The sequence below is a fragment of the Muscardinus avellanarius genome, assembly GCF_963383645.1.
Source record: "Muscardinus avellanarius genome assembly, chromosome: 2".
NCBI classification, from domain to species: Eukaryota; Metazoa; Chordata; class Mammalia; order Rodentia; family Gliridae; genus Muscardinus; species Muscardinus avellanarius.
Window position 1 is genome coordinate 144,661,463 of NC_137787.1, and position 20,655 is coordinate 144,682,117.

Sequence of the window (20,655 nt, forward strand, 5' to 3'; positions counted from 1 at the left end):
AAATCACATTTATATATTTCAGCATATGCAACAGATTAGGAGAAACATGGTTTATTTTTTACCAAGACTATAGAGGACTTTGTACTTCTGTAGGTCAAAAGTACAAAGATGCCGGGTATGTTGGCACATGCAACAGCAATTTAGCAAGACCCTGTTTCAAAATAAAAAATAAGCCAGGTGTTATGGTACATGCCTTTAATCCTAGTACTTGGGAGGCTGAGACAGGGGGATCACAGCCTCAGCAACTTAGCAAAACCCTGTTTCAAACTGAAAAACAAGACCCGTGCATGGTGGCACATGCTTGTAATCCCAGCATTTGGGAGGCTGAGACAGGAGGACTGCAATTCGTAGATAGCCTCAGCTACTACTAAGTGAGGCTCTTTGCAATTTAATGAGACCCTGTTTCAAAATAAAGAATAACAAAAAATAGAACTGGGGGTGTAGCTCGGAGGTAGAATGCCCCTGAGTTCAATCTCCAGTATGAAAAACGAAAGAAAGAAAGAAAGAAAGAAAGAAAGAAAGAAAGAAAGAAAGAAAGCAGGCAGGCGAAAAAAGGATAAGATAGAACTGGAGGTATAGTTCAGAGGCAGAATTCTCCTGGGTTTAATCTCCAGTACAAAAGGAAGAAAGAGAAAAAGGAAGAAAGAAAGGAGAGAAAGAGAGGGAAGAAGGGAGGGAGGAAGGAAGGAAGGAAGGAAGGAAGGAAGGAAGGAAGGAAGGAAGGAAGGAAGGAAAAAATAGGGCTGGAGATGTAACTCAGAGGTAGAATGCTCCTGGGTTCAATCTTCAGTACCAAAAATAAAATAAAGAAAAAAACAAAATAGGGCTGTGGCATAGTTTCGCGGTAGAATGCCTCTGGGTTCAGTACCAAAAAACATACAGAGCTATACTTATGTGAGATGAATGTGTCTAGAGATCTAGTATGAAGTATTAGGATTATAGTAAATAATATTGTATTCTGGTAATTTGCCAGTAAAGTAGATTTTAGGTACTCTTACCACCAAAAGAAAAGAGATAAAAAGGAAGATAGTTAGATGAGATGATGGGATATTAACCTGACTGTATCACCTCACTATTTGTATATCTAAAAAAGCATATGAACACATCATTATATATCTAAATTATACACAATATATATGAAAATTAGAAAAAGAGCATAGAAAATTACATTTAGGGTTTTAAAATTCTGAATTAAATATGCAGCTGCCAATCTGATTTGTGTTCCTTCTACGTGTGTGTGTGTGTGTGTGTGTGTGTGTGTGTGTGTGTGTGTGTGTGAAGAGAGAGAGAGAGAGAGAGAGAGAGAGAGAGAGAGAGAGAGAGAGAGAGAGAGATACTGGAGATTGCACCTAAGGGCATTCTACCTCCAAGTTAGTCTCCCAGCCCTATTTTATATTTTATTTTGAAATAGGGTCTCACTAAGCTTTGGAGGGCCTCACTAAGTTGCTGAGGCTGGCCTCGAACCTGAGATCCTCCTGTCTCAGCCTCCCAAGTACTGGGATTACAAGAGTGCGCCACCACGCCTGACTTCCTCTCTGCATTTAGTGATGGCCAAGTTGCTTAGATGAGGTAGGAGACCTTGACAGGTATTATACAAATCACAGTGTTGCCTTTTAGTGTTCAGGTGCAAATTCTACCAAGATGAAATCTGTAGCCAAATTCTAATATTCAGTTATACATATTTTTATATCATGATAACTGAAGTCAGGCATGGTGGTGCACACCTGGAATCCCAGTTCTTGGGAGGCTGAGATGGGAGCATTGCAGGTTTGGGGCAGTCTTAGCAATTTAGTGAGACCCTTTTTAAATATAAAAAATAAAATAGGTCTGGGGTTGTGGCTCAGAGATAGAATGCCACTGGGTTCAATCCTAGTACTAAAATATTGATAATAATATCCCAATAACAAATTAAAACTCTTGAGAACTCACTTTAAAACCAATATATTGAATATAATATAAAGAAGCATAAACAAAAAAAGCAAATAGAGATCTTAAAACCCACGAGAAAGAATATTGATTTACAGATTCAAATCAGCTAAATTTAAACCTTCTAACTGAGCAAAAAATAGTTTTTTCATCTGGAAAAACACAGAGGAGAATTGATGACATTGTTGAGTTGCTATAATTACGCAGGCGAGCATTCAAAGCATAAAACACTGCAGTAATAGACCGGAGAATGTTGTCATTTTCACAAAATCGATCTCTTACAAGCAGTAGTGTTGTCATGTCATAAAATGGGTCTGACAGACCAGGAAGAGCTTTCTGAGCCCAGAGTCTTGGTTATTTTTGTGACTCCATCCCATTGGGTTTAGGAGAAGTATGGCAATTCATTGGTGTCTTGTCTTCTCCATCTGAAAAATGGGAATAACAGTAAACTCACAGTAGAGAAGATTACCTTTAGGAAAGGATGGTGTTTATCGCATAGGAAGGCTATAAGAATATTTCAGAGAGATATGTTGCTATCTTTGGCTTCTAGCAGGGCTCCATGAAAATTATAACAGCTCCCCCCAAGCATCCCTGTGTTTATTTTTGTTTGGTTTCTGTCCTCTTCTTCAGCCCTGATTGCTCTGCTGAGGGAAGGGGAGAGCCTGGAGGATCTGATGAAGCTCTCCCCTGAAGAGCTCCTGCTGAGATGGGCCAACTACCACCTGGAGAACGCAGGCTGCAACAAAATCAGCAACTTCAGCACCGACATCAAGGTAGGAGGGATGTGGTTTGAACACGACTAACAGGAGCATGAAGGGGAATGTGGGCCTGTGCTTCCACAGCTCTAGGGCCAGTGTGGAGCCACTCACTGTCCTCGAGTCCATTTCCTCCAGTCCAGGCCCCACACACACCTCCCAAAGTCAGAGCAGTGTCCAAGGGGACCATTCTTGCCTCACGTCTCACTATCATGGAATAGAGGGACAAGGCTGAGACAGTGCAAAGGGCGAGAGATCAGATCGCTTTAGGTTGGGTTTGCATATGACTTTAATGTCTGCTTTTATAAACCGGGCCACCTAGTGGAGAAATTTTTTTTTTTTTTTTTTTTTTGCAGTATTGGGAATGGAACCCAGGGCCATTCTACCTCCTAGCTACAACCCCAGTCCTATTTTTTAGTCTTTATTTGAAACAGGGTCTCACTGAGTTGCAAAGGACCTCACTAAGTAGCTGAGGGTGTCTGCAAACTGCAAACCTCCTGTCTCAGACTCCCAAATGCTGGGATTACAAGCGTGTGCCACCATGCTCGGCTCTCCTAGTGGGGAATTTTTTTTTTTAATTACATGAGGTCAACTCTTCTAATTACACTATAAATAACAAAAATAGTGTCTGCTACATGCCAGGCATTGTTCTAACGGCTTTGTACAAATATTGGCCCATCTAATCCTCACAACAAGCCCTGAGGTTATTATTCTCTCGTTTTACAAATAAGGAAACTGAGATAAAGAGATCCGCAAAGGGGAAGACTGGGGACACACAGACAGTGGGTTTTAACTTTATGAAAAGTTCCGCGTCTTGGTAAGAGGAGATGGCTATTGGAGCTAATGGGGCCCCAAATGGAAAGCACTCAAGGAGCAGGTCAGGGACAGCAGAAAGTCGTTCCCATGGGGACCAGCGTGAGATGCTGAGATGCAACCCCAAGAAGATATTTCAGTCTTCACTTTCCCAAAAGTTAAGAAAACTTTCTGCAAAAAGAAAGAGTCAGAGGGAGGAGTGCATGACCTGCCAAGAGTCTACCAAGCTTACAGTTTTTGAATTACAGCTGCTGCTCACTGTGGACACAGTGGTGTCCAGCACTCAGGGGCTGCCAGGCACAGGACCAGAGTGAGATTATAGGTGAAAAGTTCCCCATTCCTTAGGATCTAAGTCAGATTCATTTTTCAAATATGCAACTGTCACTGGTTATCCACACATCTTCTAGCACTAGGCTGCTAGAAGCGTGTGGATAACCAGTGACAGTTGTATATTTGTGCCTAGCAGTTAATCCCTGCAATTGCTAAACAACTTTTCAGCCATTTAGGTCGCTTGATCTCAGCCATACATGGACCGGACTCCCTGTCACAAAAAGGCTGTGCTCTTTAGAATAATAACCATCCTGTCTGAAACAAGGAGTTGGCAAACTGAGCACTATTAATACAGTGGCTGTGTTCCTCGTGGAGTGGCGGAGAGCTGTGCTTCTGTGTGTGTGTGTGTGTGTGTGTGTGTGTGTGTGTGTGTGTGTCTGGGGAGGCAGCACTTGGAGATGTCTTTATGGAGAGAGTTTCAGGGTTTTTGTTTGGGCAGTATGGAAGATAGAACCTGGAGCCTCACACTAGGCGCTCTACAGCTGCGCTACATTTCCTGCTCCAAGGAGGTGTCTTTAAAGCAATAAAATCAGCAAGAATAGAGTCAGTAAGGTTTATTAGATTCATCTCATATGAAGTGATTCTTAGCAAAGTTAAAAAGACACAACACGTGGTAGGTAGATTTTATAGGTTCTTACCACCTACATGGAACTTTCATGGACTTCAAAAGGTAAAAAGCAAGAGGAAGGAGGGTAGAAAGATAAAAGGTGAGCATCCGTTTCCCCAGGTGCAGCACCAGTGGCTTCCATTCTCTTGTTCTCATTTGTCTATTACTATTTAGTGAGGCCCTTTGCAACTCAATGAGACCCTGTTTCAAAATAACAAATAAAAAACTAGGGCTGGGGTGTATCTCAGAGGTGGAATGCCCCTGGGTTCCATCCCTAGAGAAGAAGAAGGAGAAGGAGGAGGAGGAGGAGGAAGAGGAAGAGGAGGAGGAGGAGGAAGAACAGAGCAAGCCAGGCGTGGTGGTGCACGCTTGTAATCCCAGCTTTCGGGAGGCTGAGACCAGAGGATCGTGGTTCATGGACAGCCTCAGCTTTTAGTGAGGCCCTTCACAACTCAGCGAGACCCTGTTTCAAAAATAAAAAGACTAAAAAATAGGGCTTGGGGTGTAGCTCAGAGGTACAATGCCCTTGGGTTCCATCCTCGGTGCCGCAAAAAAGAAAAAAAAAAGGAAAAAAGAAACAAAAGAAAAGAAAAAAGAAAAGTAGTGAGCATACCTCTGCTCTTCCCAGACCCTACCCAGGCTGTAAAGTATTTAACAGGTGGGGGCCCACGCTTGTAATCTCAGCGTTTGGGAGGCTGAGGCAGGAGGATCACGGTTTACAGACAGCTAGTGAGGCCCTTTGCAACTCAGTGAGGCCCTATTTCAAAATAAACAATAAAAAATAGGGCTGGGGGTGTTGCTCAAAAGTAGAATGCCCTTAGGTTCCACCCCCAGTACCACAAAAATAAAAAATAAAAAATTAGTGAAAGAAAAACCTAAGATGCTTTTAGATGATTTGCATAAATTACTTGAAATTCTGTAGTGCTGTCATTGACTGAGAATAAATTTGTATTTTTAAGGCTGATTCTGACAGTTTCTTGTGTCAATAAGAATATTCCATAATTTAAAAAAAAACTTGAGAATTAAGTATTTACATCCAATCTGTTATAACTAAAGTTAACCATTTTTTTCTTGTTTTAGAGAAACATTAAGTTTACTTGTCATTGTAATACTTTTCCTTTTACAAAAAGACTTCTTATTAATGCTTTCACCTTATGTCTTTGAATCTCTTTTTCTTTTGCTTATTGTCCATTTAAATGTATTTTTAAACTCTGCTTTAAATTTCTGCTTCCTTTTTTGTCGCTTTTTAAAATTAAACCTTAGCTGACTGACTTCTACAGCAATATAAAGACATATACATATATACATATATATACACATACATATATACATATACACATTTCTTTTCATTCCTGTATACAATTTAATAATGTAAATAAGTTGTATTTCTTCCCCAAGGACAATGAAATAATATCTGCCTCTTTAGGTTGTCTCTTATGTATATCTGTATTTTTAATTGTTCAACACCTCTAAAGAGAAAAGCAAATGCAATATGCAACCAGGCAAATAGAACATGTAAATTAATGAATGTTTCTAGCTTTGTTAATTAAGTTACATTCTTGAATGATAGTGGAATAAAATATAAAATGCTTGCTTTTGGGAAATTGTTGTCATGCTAAGTATGTAATTAGCTATGCTATTTTAAAATTATGGTTTCTTAATTCTTCACAGGACTCGAAAGCTTATTACCACCTGCTTGAACAGGTGGCTCCAAAAGGAGATGAAGAAGGCATTCCTGCTGTCGTTATTGACATGTCTGGACTAAGGGTAAGGCCATGTGTTGAGCTGTGTTCCCCACTGCCTTTGTGTTGATTATCCCAATACAAAGGAAGACTTGCTCTCTGCAAGATGACTTCTCTGGAATTCTGTTAAAATCCCTGTCAAACTGTTGACAGTTATTAATAATAATTGTGGAAACGGAATCTAGAAACAAAGCATTAAAGAAAGAAACACCAGATGTCATACACCATGCTAAGCATTTCTTTGTATGCCCATCATTTCATAAGCTCTATAATACTAACAGAAGTCTGAATGTTAAAACAATTGTTTTATTTAGCCAAAATGGTAGTATTCTTGTTCATTTATTTCCAATCAATACATAATAATGGTACAAAGTTATGGGGTAGAAGTATGATATTTTGGTGCATGTACCCATTGGGTAATGTCCAAATCATGAACACACCCTTCAGTCTTGCCACCATTTTTAATATTGATCTTGAAAAGTTACCTTGTCCATTTTGTGTACCTCATTTAGTATCATTGGAATTAAATCCAATGAATTAATATTGAAGTCAGTTTATCCCAGAATGAGAAATAAAGTGAAAGCAAATAAGAAGTAAAGCTCATAAAATATATGATATATATAGTATTGACTAGAAAATCATCAGCTTAAATATTTCTAGTTTCAAAAGTCTATTTTCTGACAATTGGTAGTTTCATAGACTTTAAAAACAATCGGCCATATTTCAACAATATGTTGAACCATATTTCAACACAGTCTTGTTATAAAACCATGCTTACAACAAATACTGGAGATTCTTTAGAATTATTTGAGCACGTGAAATGAATGGTTCTCAATCTGAAGTCGACAAAAGCCAAACTGACAATATATTTTTTACTGGTGACAATATGCAGATAATCTAACTGATATTTATTTATTTTGTTTGTGTTGCAAGGATACCAACTCAGCATGGGAAAAGTGATTATCCTAGTCAATGTTCTTATTAACAGCTCTCTCTCTCTCTCTCTCTCTCTCTCTCTCTCTCTCTCTCTCTCTCCCTTGCACCAAGAATTGAATTCAGGAGCATTCTACCTCCAAGCCACACCCCCAGCCCTTTTTTTGTGTGTGTGGTACTGGGCTTCCTGGAAGCCCTTCTACCTCCAGGCTACACTCCTAGACCTATTTTATATTTTTGAAACAGGGTCTCTTAAGCCAGCGCGGCTGGCTTCGAACCTGCGCGATCCTCCTGTCTCCACGTCCCAAGCATGGGATTACAAGCGTGCGCCACCATGCCCGGCTAAATTTTTAAATTTTGAAACTGGGTCTCACTAAGTTGCTGAAACTGACCTCTAACCTGCAATCCACCTGTCTCAGCCTCCCAAGTCTTAAAATTACAAGTGTGTGTCACCATACCCAGATTATACATATATTTTATAAATTGGAAATAGGAATATACATTATTACTTAATAATATTTTCAATAGATAATATCTGATGAAATTTACGCAAAAATATAAAAAGTAAGATTGATGGCTAAAGTAAGATTAAAAAATATAAAAAGTAAGATTAATTAAGATGAATTCAATAAGAAGATTGTAGAAACCAGACATGGTGGTGCACACTTGTAATCCCAGTACTTGGGAGGCTGAGACAGAAGAATCACAGGTTCACAGCCAGCCTCAGCTGCTTATGAGGCCCTCTGAAACTTAGTGAGACCCTATTTAAAAATAAATAATAAAAAATAAGACTGGGTAGGTAGCTCAGAGGTAGAATGCCCTGGGGTTCAATAATCCCAGTACCACACACAAAAAATTGCAGAATATACTGATTTTATTTAAAAACAGCAAATAGCCATTCATATGAAATGATTATAGATAAAGATAAAAGATCTCAATAACCTAATTTTTCCTTCCTTCCTTCCTTCCTTCCTTCCTTCCTTTCTTTTTCTTTTTTGAGTGTGTATGGTACTGGGGATTAAACCCAGGGACATTCTACTTCTGAGCTACCCCCATTTTTATTTTAAAACAGGGTCTCAGCACAGACATGATGGTGCACGTTTGTAATCCCAGTATTTGGGAGACTGAGACAGGAGGATCATGGTTCTCGGACAGCCTCAGCTACTTAGTGAGGCCTTCCACAACTTAGTGAGACCTTGTTTCAAAATAAAGAATAAAAAATAGGACTGGGGGTGTAGCTCAGAGTAGACTGCCCCTTGGTTCCATCCCCAATACTGAAAAAAAATAGAAAAAATAAAACAGGGTCCCACTAGATTGATGAGAGTTTCACCATTTGCTGAGGCTGTCTTGGAACCAGCAATCCTCCTGTCTCAGCCTCTTAAGTACTAGGGTTAAAGTGTGCGCCACTACACCCAGTTCAATCGCTAATTGCTGAGATTTTTTACACTTGTGATGTTTTGATTCTGGTGCAGATACATGTGAGTAATAACGTGCCATAAATATGTGCCTACCTGTGATAAGTGCTAAGGATTTACACCGGATTCTCGTTTCGTTTTCACAGTATGCAGATCCCCTTTGTGCAGGGACAGCTCAGTCCTCACCTTAAGCCTCCTTTTATATTGCAGGAGAAGGATGAGATCCAGAGGGCAGAATGCATGCTGCAGCAGGCAGAGAGGCTGGGCTGCCGCCAGTTTGTCACCGCCACGGATGTTGTCCGAGGGAACCCCAAGTTGAACTTGGCTTTCATTGCCAACCTGTTTAACAGATACCCTGCCCTGCACAAGCCAGAGAACCAGGACATCGACTGGGGGGCTCTTGAAGGTAACTGTAAACCAGTTGCTTAAGATGTTCAGAAAAGAAATTCCCATTCCAGATCGATGGCAATTTAGAATCACCTCCTGAGTGGATACAAACTCTTCACGCTTGCAAAGAGGCCATCAATTTTCCGATTATAACAAAGGGAATAAATGAATAAGCCAAGTCAATTACAGCCAAGCAGAAATGATCAAATAGAAGTATATCATATCCATTATATATAGGCTTCATCCATTATCAGAATTAAATGTTTTGGAAAGACAATGTATTTAATTATTAGATAAAATAAATCCTGAGCTCTAAAACCCTAGTTTATGTATTTAATAGGCTATATTAATTTTTTTTTGGTGGTACTGGGGTTCCTGGAAGCCTGTCTACCTCAGGGCTACACTCCCAGACCTATTTTATAGGTTTTATTTGGAAACAGGGTCTCTTAAGCCAGCGTGGCTGGCTTCGAACCTGCGTGATCCTCCTGTCTCTGCCTCCCAAGCGCGGGGATTACAAGCGTGCGCCACCACGCCCGGCTAGGCTATATTAATTTCTAAAGGCAAGAAATGGCTACCACTCTCAATCTAAAAATGATATTTAATTTATACTAGGGTATGCTTACTGAATTTTTTTGTTTCTTTGATATGGCTTTCTGTATAATATCTATAGTATATACCGAAAATGTAAGGCAGAATGCTATAGAATTATAGAATACTACAATACATAAAAGTATCTTAAGGCAGAATCCTGACAGTTATGTTTTGTTATGTAGGTTAATGCCCTAAGATTGGACAAGGAGCACATAGTTGTAGTCAGCTTTTACGAGTAAAAGTGTCAGAACTATTTCCTTTTATTCATTATGAAATAGTCTCACTATTAAAAATAAAGTCAAAAGTAATGTTAAACGAGTAAAAGCAAAGCAGTCCATATTTAAAGTATTAGCTGTTCATTTCCCACAGTGCTTTCCTCTAGCTGGAAATGTGACCTCGATCCCTGTCTGACACTGCTACCACTGGCATCATCTGATAGATCGTGCTCAGGGGTCTATGTATCTTGCTGGTCTCTAATCTATATATCAAGTCCACTGATTTCCTATCTCCAGCTACTTATGGGACATCATTGTTTGGGTCCTTCACTCTTTTTTAAAATGAAACATATACAAAACAGAACTGGTCATTCTCCTGTCCCTCATTGCCTTTCCACTCCACCTCCCATCCCATCTGCTTCCCTTTGGAAATTCTCCATTTTCATTAATCATACCATTTGCGTTTCTTTAGTCACCAAAACTAAAGACCTTGGGTTCTACTGTATCTTCCTCTTCTTTACCCCTAAATCTACTAAGTCAACAAATGCCAATAATTTTTCATGTGGAATGCCTCCTGGATTTTTTTTTTTCTTTCTGCTCTTCTGGTCACAAACTGCCTTGTCCACTAATTATTTTAACAGGTCTCGGGGGCCTCTGTCCATCCATTCATCAGATATTTGCATGCGCCCCACATGCTGGTACACGCTTGATCTAAATGCATATTGCCTTCAGTAATTCTGCACACAGCTGCCAGACACATCACAGTACAGCTTTCATTATATCTCCACCTTGCTCAATAATTTACATAAGAATTTTTAAAAAAAGAGCCTATAATGACAGACATTGTCTAAAATACCAACCCAATTCTGCTCCCTGGCGTTCAAAGATCCCCAATTCTGGTTCCAGCCTCCAAAGAGCACTGCGCTCCACAGATCCCAGACTCATCAGTTCCTGGTATTCTCAGTGGAGACTTGTCTATTGCCTCCTTTGTGTTCAAATTTACACTATTTCCTGCTCCCACCCTTACCATCCACCAACCCCTGCATTCTTCTGTCGCAGCCACCTAGTTTCTACCAGCCCTACAAAGTTAGCCCCGCTGTTCTTTCTCCATCCAGATAGTGAATATACCTGCTTCCTCTGTGAGTCCTCCACTTGTGTGATCTCTGTTTGGTACCCCAAATCTTTCATTTTCTGCAAGAATGTCAGTCTTTGTGGGCCAACTCTGAACACTTCCCCTGCACAGGATCATGCGCACTAATAACAAATGCTATAGAACTATTTGTTGAGTTAAAATGGGAAAACAAAAATTAAACCAGAAGAGCAACCCTCATCCAAATCCTACAAGGTATATTTTATTTTATTTTTGAGGATCTGGGGCTAGAACCCAGGGGCATTTGACCTCCGAGCTACACCCCCTGCCCTATTTTTTTATTCTTTATTTTGAAACCGGGTCTCACTGAGTTGTAGAGGGCCTCACTAAGTAGCTGAGGCTGTCCGCGAACCGCAATCCTCCTGTCTCAGCCTCCCGAATGCTGGGATTACAAGCATGCGCCACCACGCCCGGCTTATTTTATTTTACTTTATTCATTTTACCTGTAGTTTTTACTGCAGCCTCTTTAGTTAAACTTAGATCATAAGAATGGCCTGTTTTCCAGGGATATAAAAATAACCAGTCTTTATTCATCTAGGCGAGACAAGGGAAGAACGGACATTTAGGAACTGGATGAACTCCCTGGGTGTTAACCCTCGTGTCAATCATTTGTACAGGTAAGAATATGGGGGAATTCATCCCTAATATGAGATATAGACACCACGACGATCATAGGATTTTAGGTTCCACTATGATGTACATTCTCTTCCAAACATGTACATATCTTGATATGGGGGAGGAAGAATGCCACATGGGGCTGCAGATGTTGAATATTCAGCTAAGAAACTCACCTCTGTGCCAGGCGTGGTGGTGCACACCTGTAATCCTGGTACTTGGGAGGCTGAGACAAGAGGATCGCAGGTTCACAACCAGCTTCAGCAGCTTAGTGAGAACTGTTTCAAAATGAAAAAATAAACTGGATGTGGTGGTACACTCCTATAACCCCAGTACTTGGGAGGCTAAGACAGGACAGCCTCAGCAAGATAGTAAGACTCAGCAAACTAGCAAGACCCTGTTTCAAAATAAAAAATAAAAAGGGCTGGGGTTATAACTCAGAGGTAGAATGCCCTAGGTCCAATCTCCAGTAATACACACGCACGCACACACATATACACACACGCACACATACACACACAATAAACTGTGTGGTGGTAGGTGCCTATAATCCCAGTACTTGGGGAGGGGGCTGAGATAGGAGGAGCCCAGGTTCTTAGACAACCTCAGCAACCTAGTACTGGCCCTTCTCAACATAGTGAGACCCTGCTTAAAAAAAATAAACTCTCATGGTGGCACACATTTGTAATCTCACTATTTGGGAGGCTGAGACAGGAGGGTTGTAGGTTCGAGGCCAGCCTTAGCTACTTAGTGAGGCCCTTCGCAACTTAGAGAGATCCTGTTTCAAAATAAAAAATAAAAAGCAGGGCTGGAGGTATAGCTCAGAGGTAGAATACCCCTGGATTTCATCCCCAGTAACGCAAAAATAAATAAATAAACTAATTAATTAATAAAAATATATCGTGGGGTATAGGTTGGAGGTAGAATACTCCTAGTTACAATCCCCAGTAACACACACACACACACGCACACATGCACACACATGCATGTGCACAATAATAATAATAAATAGAAATAAAATAAAATAGGGCTGGGGGTATAGCTTGGAGATAGAATACCCTTGAGTTCAGTCCCCAGTACCACAAAAAGAAAAGAAAAGAAAAGAAAAGAAAAGAAAAGAAAAGAAAAGAAAAGAAACTTACCTCCATGTACCAACTTCACTGTGTGTTTACTGTGTGCGTGTGCGTGTGTGTGTCTGTGTGTGGTACTGGGGACTGAATCCAGAGGCGTTCTACCTGTGAGCCACACACCTAGCCTGGATTTATTTCTTATTTTGAAACAGGGTCTCACTAGGTAGTCTCACTACTTGCTGGGACTGGCCTCGCATCTGAGATCCTCCCGTCTCAGCCTCCCAAATACTGGGATTAAAGGTGTGTGCCACCATGCCCGGCTCTCAGTGTGTTTAATACAAAAAAAGAATCATACCTCAGCAAAATGACAAGTTGACTATGTGTTGTAAGCCTATAACCTTCTCAAAATCAGGCAAAACAAAGGGAACTAACTTTGCAGTTAAATGTCTTAAGCTATTTGTGAAGCCGCAGTTCTCTTCCCGGAGGCGAGGTAGAGGCGTCTAGTCACGCCTGGGGAGGGGCAGTTCTGAGTTTCTTCACCTCTACAGATGGAGCTACTCCTACCAGTTTTGCAGGGTTACTGTGGATGTTACTGGAGCTAAATAAAATAAAGTACCTGGCCCCGAAATAAATGTTGGATATCTGAGGCTTCCTCTCTGTTTGTTTTGTCCAGTGACTTATCAGACGCCCAGATCATCTTCCAGCTGTATGAGAAGATTAAGGTCCCTGTTGACTGGAACAGAGTAAACAAACCGCCATACCCCAAACTGGGGGGCAACATGAAAAAGGTAAGCGGCCACTGTTCTGAGCGCTCCTTGAGAATGCTCTATCAGGATGTCAAGCTTAGATAAGTAATGTTTATCCAGGGATTAAATCATAGGACAGCAACCAGGAACTGGATTAATTCTATTAAAGTGAGTCATTACTTCAGTTGGTTACTTATTTATCATTCCATGCTGGATGTTTTTAAACATTATCACGCAAAAATCCTAATTAAGATAATTAGAGCAAGTGGAGCCACAGGGTTTTTTTTTTTTTTCCACCAGCAGGATCCTCGTCTAATTTTCTCAAGAATTGACTGGCGCAAATAGTTTGTGTATTGTGAACACAGGGGGAACGTTGTTTTGTAACAACAGGGGTTGACACAGCCATTTCTCACCATTTCTCTTCCGTGACTCTTAATGATCCATGAGTAGCCACAGGAATATCTGCCCTACGGGTCTATCTAATATATGCTCATTGGATGGAGAGTCCAAATTTTCCATGTCCATCTCGATGAATTCAGCTGTTTCAGAGATATTACAGATAGGTACCTGAGGATGGCTTTCCATTTACGTAGTATGGTATAGCCATGAGAATGTTCATAACAATGAATTCATTTTGCACTGAAGAGTAAACTATGAATATTTTTTGGTGGAAGCAAGGAGTTCTACATAAGGAAAGGTGGGAAATTCTTTAATTTAGAATCCTAGAGTTGCAGAACCACTTGAGACTTGAGAGATCATTCAGTCTTGCCTCATTTCATGTCTTTTTTTTTATTATTTCACCTGGTAGCCATCAAAATCAAGGTAGTGATATTAAATTGTCTCCCGTCTTGCACTTTAACAGCTTGAAAGCTGTAATTACGCCGTGGAGTTGGGGAAGAACCAAGCTAAATTTTCTCTGGTTGGCATTGGTGGACAAGATCTCAATGAAGGAAACCGAACTCTAACGTTGGCCTTGTTGTGGCAGCTCATGAGAAGGTAACATGACCCAGGAGAATGTTGAATGGGTTGATTATCTACTTATAAATATACTCGCAGCTGGGTGTGGGGGCACATGCCTGTAATCCCAGTACTTGGAAGGCTGAGACAGAAAGATTGCAGCAATTTAGCAAGGCTCTCAGTAACTTAGCTAGAGTCTAATTTTCCAAATTAAAAAAAAAAATAGAACTGGGGGTGTAACTCAGAGGTAAAATGTCCCTGGGTCCAATCCCCAGCACCAAAAAAAACAACTTTTTTAGTAAGAATGTTTTCTTTCTTTCTTTCTTTCTTTCTTTCTTTCTTTCTTTCTTTCTTTCTTTCTTTCTTTCTTTCTTTTTTGGTGGAACTGGGGTCTCTGGAAGCCCTTCTACCTCCGGGCTACACTCCCAGATCTATTTTTATATTTTTATTTGGAAACAGGGTCTCTTAAGCCAGCGCGACTGGCTTCCAGCCTGCGTGATAATCCTGTCTCCGCCTCCATAGCGCCAGGATTACAAGAGTGTGCCACCACCCCTGGGGAAGAATGTTTTCTAATTCAGCAAAACTATGATTTAAGTTAAACTTAGTAGCCAATGATGTACTTTTTGTTTTCTGGCTATTTTTTCTTTCTTCTAACACTTTTTGTTTCCACTATCTGTTATTATGTTTATACACATTCTCAGCTTTTGTTCTGTCTTAATGAACCACATATTTATCATTATAGAACGACTCTCTTTATACCTAGTGTTATTGTTTTCTCTGAAATTTACATTTTCTGGTATTAATATCAGAAAGCTCTGCTTCTCGATTTATGGTTAGCATGGCATATCTTTTTTCATCATTTTACTTTTAATTGATTTGTGTAAATAATAGCCAGTTGCCCTTGATAGGTATTTAAAAATAAAAGGAGGAGCTGGGCATGATAGCTCACGCTTGTCATCCCAGTACTTGGAGGCGGAAACAGGAGGATCGTGTGGGTTCAAAGCCAGCCTCAGCAATTTAGTGACGCCCTCAGCAACTTAGTGAGACCCTGTTTCCAAATATAGTGTATAAAATAGATCTGGGAGTATGGCCCCGAGGTAGAAAGCCCCTGGGTTCCATCCCCAGTACCATAAAAATAAAAAATAAAAGGAGAATTACTCTATTTACTTACCTATTTGCCATTTCTTTACTCTTTCTTACATTGTATAGATCTGGATTTCCAGCTAGTATCATTTTCATTCTCTCTGAAATATTTCTAACAGCACAAATCTAGTTATGATGGAATCTTTCAGCTTTTATATATCAGAAAAAGGTTTTATTTCATTTTATTTTTGAAAGATTTTCTCTGAGTATAGCATTCTAGGTTGGTAGTTGGGTTTTCTTTTTCAGTACTTCAGATACAGTTTTCACTGTCTTCTTGCCTGCAGTCATTTAAAAATTCTGTTCGTTCTTATTTTTGTTTCTCTCTATACACTATGCTCTTAAAACTTCCCTCTCAGCCAGGCATGGTGTTGCACGCTTATAGTCCCAGTACTTAGGAGGCTGAGACAGGAGGATAGCAAGTTTATCACCAGCCTCAGTTACTTAGTGATGCCCACTGAAACTTAGTGAGACCCTATTTTAAAATAAAGAATAATAATAAAAAAAAAAGACTGGGGTGTAACTTGGAGGTAGAATGCCCCTAGATTCAATCTCCAGTACCACACACACACAAAAATTCTCTCTCTCTTTCTCTCTCGATATGGTTGGGATTTAACCCAGAAGCACATTTACCTCTGAGCAACACCCCCTTTTGTATTTTGAAAGAGTTTCATTAAGTTGCTGAGGGTCTTACTAAGTTGCTGAGGCTGACTTCGAACCTTCTATCCTCCTGTCTCAGCCTCCCAAGTACTAGGATTACAGGTGTGTGCCCATATGCCTGGCAAGATTTCGATTTATCACTAGTTTTAAGCAATTTGATAATGACATGCATTGTTGCTTCTTGTGCTTGAGGTTTCTTGAGATGATTGGATTTGTGGGTTTAAACTTTTCATCAATTTTGGAGAACTTTTGGCATTTATGTCTTCAAATATGTCTTCTGTACTCTTTTGGGGGAGACTCCAAGTCCATTCATTTTGTCATTTGAAATCGTCTCTGAATTTATTTACGCTCTATTCATTTATTTTCTCTATGCTTCATTGTTTCTCTATTGTACCATGGATAATATGTACTGCTATACCTTCAGGTACACTAATCATCTATCTGTCTGTCTGTCTGTCTATCTCTCAACACCGTTTCCTATGCTTTTCATTGTATATCAGGTATTTAAGTCTTGTCTTACTTATTCCATCATAGCCCAAAGCAGAAGTACTTTTAACGAACTTTTAAAGTACTTTTAACCAACACTGAGATTTTCTATTAAAGTTTATCTCCATGAAGATTCTTAATGGAGATATTCTTTAATAGGGAGCTTTAAGTACCTTTTGAGGCTGAATATAAACTTGATTAATGTGAGAACTATATGATGATAATAGTTAAACAATAATAAGACGTAATAAGGCATATACATAGAAAATAGATTATAAGAAAAATAAACAATTGGGGTCATAAAACTATATATCTGAGAAGAAATTTGGATAGTTATTTACTTATAAATGCGTCCCCCTACTCTGAAACCTCTGGCCAGGCAGAAATCATAGCCTTCAGTCAGAGCCTATTGTTAGCATGACTTAATATTTTACCTGGAATGAAGTCCCCAGAAGCTGCACGTCACATTATGTTCTGTGCAGAAGGTCATGGCAAAGTCAAACTCTGCAGTATCCCAAGGCTCTTAGCTTTAGTCCCACTGTCTGCACACCCTAATATTCATGCTTGTTCTTGATGTAATTATGCCAGTGTTTCCAGATGATGTAAGATAATCAGCAGTGATCATAACAGACTCCACTACCCGCTTCACATTTGCATTACCAAGCATGAACTTCCGCTGCCCATCTTGAAACAGGGGTCTCCTTAACGATAGAAGGCAGATGCCTCTGGGAAGGTCCCTCTGACACAGCAAGCTCCAGCACTAAGGAAACCTCAGCTCTAGCTTCTATTTTATTGAATGTATTTAAACCATCACTGAAATTTCCTCAGGGCCATTCTCATAAACCTATTTTCACAAACTATTTATAAATGAGTTTCATTGTTTTTCACATGTATTTTATTTATTTGTTTGTTTGTTTGTTTACTTATTTATTTATTTTTGGTACTAGGGATTGCACCCAGAGACATTCTACCTCTGAGCTACAACCCCCGCCCCCCAACACCTCTGTATTTTTTATTTTGAGACAGGATCTTGCTAAGTTGCTGAGTCTGGTCTCAAACCTGCAATCCTCCGATCTCAGCCTCCCAAGTGAGTGCTGGGATTAGAGGCATGGGCCACCATGCCTGGTGTGTTTCTAATTTTTAACAAATTGTTTTTTGGCACTCATTGCTTTAAAAACCAAAGTGAGCTGGGCGTGGTGGCGTACGCGTGTAATCCCAGCATTTGGGAGCTGAGACAGGAGGATCGTGGTTCGTGAATGAATAGCCTCAGCTACTGAGGCCCGCTGCGACTCGGTGAGACCCTGTTTCAAAATAAAGAATAAAAACTAGGGCCGGGGGTGTAGCTCGGAGGAAGAATGCTCCTGTGTTCCATCTCCAGTCCAGCAAAACAAAACAAAACAAATCAACAACAACACAAAAACAAATTGAAAGTCTTTTGTTATAACACTTAGATTCACTCATGGCTTACAATACAATACAATCTTTGATACATTCTATTTTAGTGATTAAAAAATAAAGGCCAACTCTATTTTGTCTTAAATTTTATAATATATGAAAATCGCCTTGTAATATAATTTTTGTTCTAGAAGTTTTTATAAGAATGTGGCCCAGCCGAGCATGGTGGCTGGCAGATGCCTGAAATCACAGTACTTGGGAGGCTGCAGCAAGAGGCAAGTTCAAAGCCAGCCTCAGCAACTTGATGAGACTGTTAGAAATTTAGCAAGACCGTTTCTAATAGTAAGTAAAAAAATCAAAACAAAAAAACAACAACTGGGGGTTTGGCTCAGAGGTAGAATGCCTCTGGGTTCTATCCCCAACCACAAAAATAATTTTTTTTTCTAAATGTAGTCCAGCCGGGCGTGGTGGCACACGCTTGTAATCCCCGCACTTGGGAGGCTGAGACAGGAGGATCGCACGGGTTCGAAGCCAGCCTCAGCTACTTAGTGAGGCTCTCAGCAACTTATTGAGACCCTGTTTCCAAATAAAAAATATATATAAAGGTTTGGGAGTATAGCCCGGAGGTAGAAAGCCTCTGGGTTTCACCCCTAGTACCACCAAAAAAAAAATAATAATAATAATAATAAAATAAATAAATAAATAAATAAATAAATAAATAAATGTAATCCAAAGCCAGATCTCAGGACTTGCATATATGTGATAAAGTCTCATCTGCTGCTGAAGCCTTCAGTTGGTTAATAAGTCAACTATCTCATGAGTGTTTACTACCTAAGAGTTGTGCCTGTAAGAAATTAGACAGAGCCAGGTGTGGTGATGCATACTTGTAATCCCAGTACTTGGGAGGCTGAGACAGGAGGATCACAGGTTCGAGGTCAGCCTCAGCTACTTAATGAGGCCCTCCGCAACTTAGTGAGACCCTGTTTCAAATAAAAAAATAAAAAAATAGAATGCCCCTGGGTTCAATCCCTAGAACCACAAGAAAGAAAAGAGAAAAGAAAAGAAGGAAGGAAGGAAAGGAAAGGAAAGGAAGAAAGAAAGAAAGAAAGAAAGAAAGAAAGAAAGAAAGAAAGAAAGAAAGAAAGAAAGAAGACATAGTAATACATTACTGTTGAAGGGGAAGAAATGGCTGGTAATTATTTAAATGGCACCAGAAGGGATTTTTTTTCTTTTCTTTCTTTTTAAATTTTCTCTGCATGCCAGAAATTAACAGATCCATTAAATTTCCATCTAGTTCTAGCTGAAATTTATTTTACTGGATTGCACAGATGTGTTCATTTGGTCATTTATCTGGGCAATAAACGGCATGCCATTGTCCCCTCTAAGAATAAATAAGAGATCTGTGTTTAAACCTCCTTTCCCCTTCAGAAGCACGAAGATTTCTCTCAGATTGGACAGCTGGCAAATAGCGTGTGTATAAATTCGGAGACAAAAGCCTGAACAAATACGCCGCCAGCAGATGCTGATAATAGTGAGATTCCTGGACCGAGTGAGCAGAAGGAATCAAGGGCAGGCATGAAAGAACTCCCCCAGTGGAACAGGCGTGGGTGTGAAGTCAGGACAGGTCCTGGACAAAAAGAATTGTTGTAGAAGAGCGCTTCCCACAGCCGGCTCTCAGGGACAGGAGGAAGACTCCAGAGGCCAGAAGCAGGATATGCCGGTCCTTCTTTTAATCTGTAGCTGATGGCCCAGGCCAGCAACTTTCCCAACACTGGGCCTGAACAAAGGCATTACAACCTTCTTATATACTTGGCTACCTAACTTCTAAAGGAAAGGAAGGGAAGACAAAATTTATTACACCTAGCAGAAGCAGAAAGTGCTTGTTATTGTTATTGGAGGCCTCATCTCTCTCTCTCTCTCTCTCTCTCTCTCTCTCTCTCTCTCTCTCTCTCTCTCTCTCTCTCTCTCTCTGGGCCATGCTGCCTTGTTTGTGTTTAGAGAGCGTCCTGTCTCCCGGCACACAATAGGGAGGGACTAGTCCCATTGACTTGCATACACTGTTTTTCTTTATCGCTGACTCTCAGGACTCTCAGCTTGCTGACAGATAGGGGAGAGAACAGGGTCTTCTAATTTTCCCTAGCCTAAGTCTAAATTCCTAACTCAATATTTCTAGGGTGCTGACTGTTCTTTCTCATATCAAAACACTGGGCTGGGGCCCTCTCTGCCACTTAGGTGTGGGAAGCTCAAGAGAGGTGTAGGAACGTTGGCTTCCGCTTTTATGTCAGCAAAGCAGGGCTGGAGCCCTTGACCAGGGGAATGAGAATTACATCCTGAACACTGAAAGCTGCTAGAAGATTACACTTAGTTTGTTCCATCAGGTTATATGTAGACCAAGAAGACCTAGTGAAGCAAGCACTTATCTACTGTTTCTTACTGAGAAGTTTATTGGGTAGAAATTCTTAAATATTATGCTAAATGCTAATCATTTAACACGTATGCTAGCTATAAGGAAATAAGAGCCATTAGGCCAGAAAGCACAATCTTTATGAACAAATCAAAAGTGGGGCCTTTTTCTTTTTCTCTTATCTTTTTTTTTTCTATTTTTATTAGGGATTAAACCCAGGGCTTTGAGCATGCTAGGCAACTGATCCACCTCTGAGCTGCACCCTTAGTCCTTTTTTAAATTTAATTTAATTTATTTTATTTTATTTTACTTCAGTCC

At 40.1% G+C, this 20,655-nt stretch overlaps 1 protein-coding gene across 1 annotated transcript in view; it reads left to right on the plus strand.

Annotated features, from left to right (window-relative positions):
• Positions 1-20,655, plus strand: part of LCP1 (lymphocyte cytosolic protein 1) — a gene marked incomplete at its 5' end in the record, with an annotated part of 41,676 nt that overhangs the window by 12,050 nt on the left and 8,971 nt on the right. The window contains 6 exons of the mRNA XM_080688959.1: positions 2,557-2,699; positions 6,103-6,198; positions 8,732-8,927; positions 11,403-11,481; positions 13,223-13,337; positions 14,158-14,291. Of these exons, the coding sequence (XP_080545085.1) occupies positions 2,557-2,699; positions 6,103-6,198; positions 8,732-8,927; positions 11,403-11,481; positions 13,223-13,337; positions 14,158-14,291 (763 nt within the window). The remainder of the gene's footprint in view (positions 1-2,556; positions 2,700-6,102; positions 6,199-8,731; positions 8,928-11,402; positions 11,482-13,222; positions 13,338-14,157; positions 14,292-20,655) is intronic.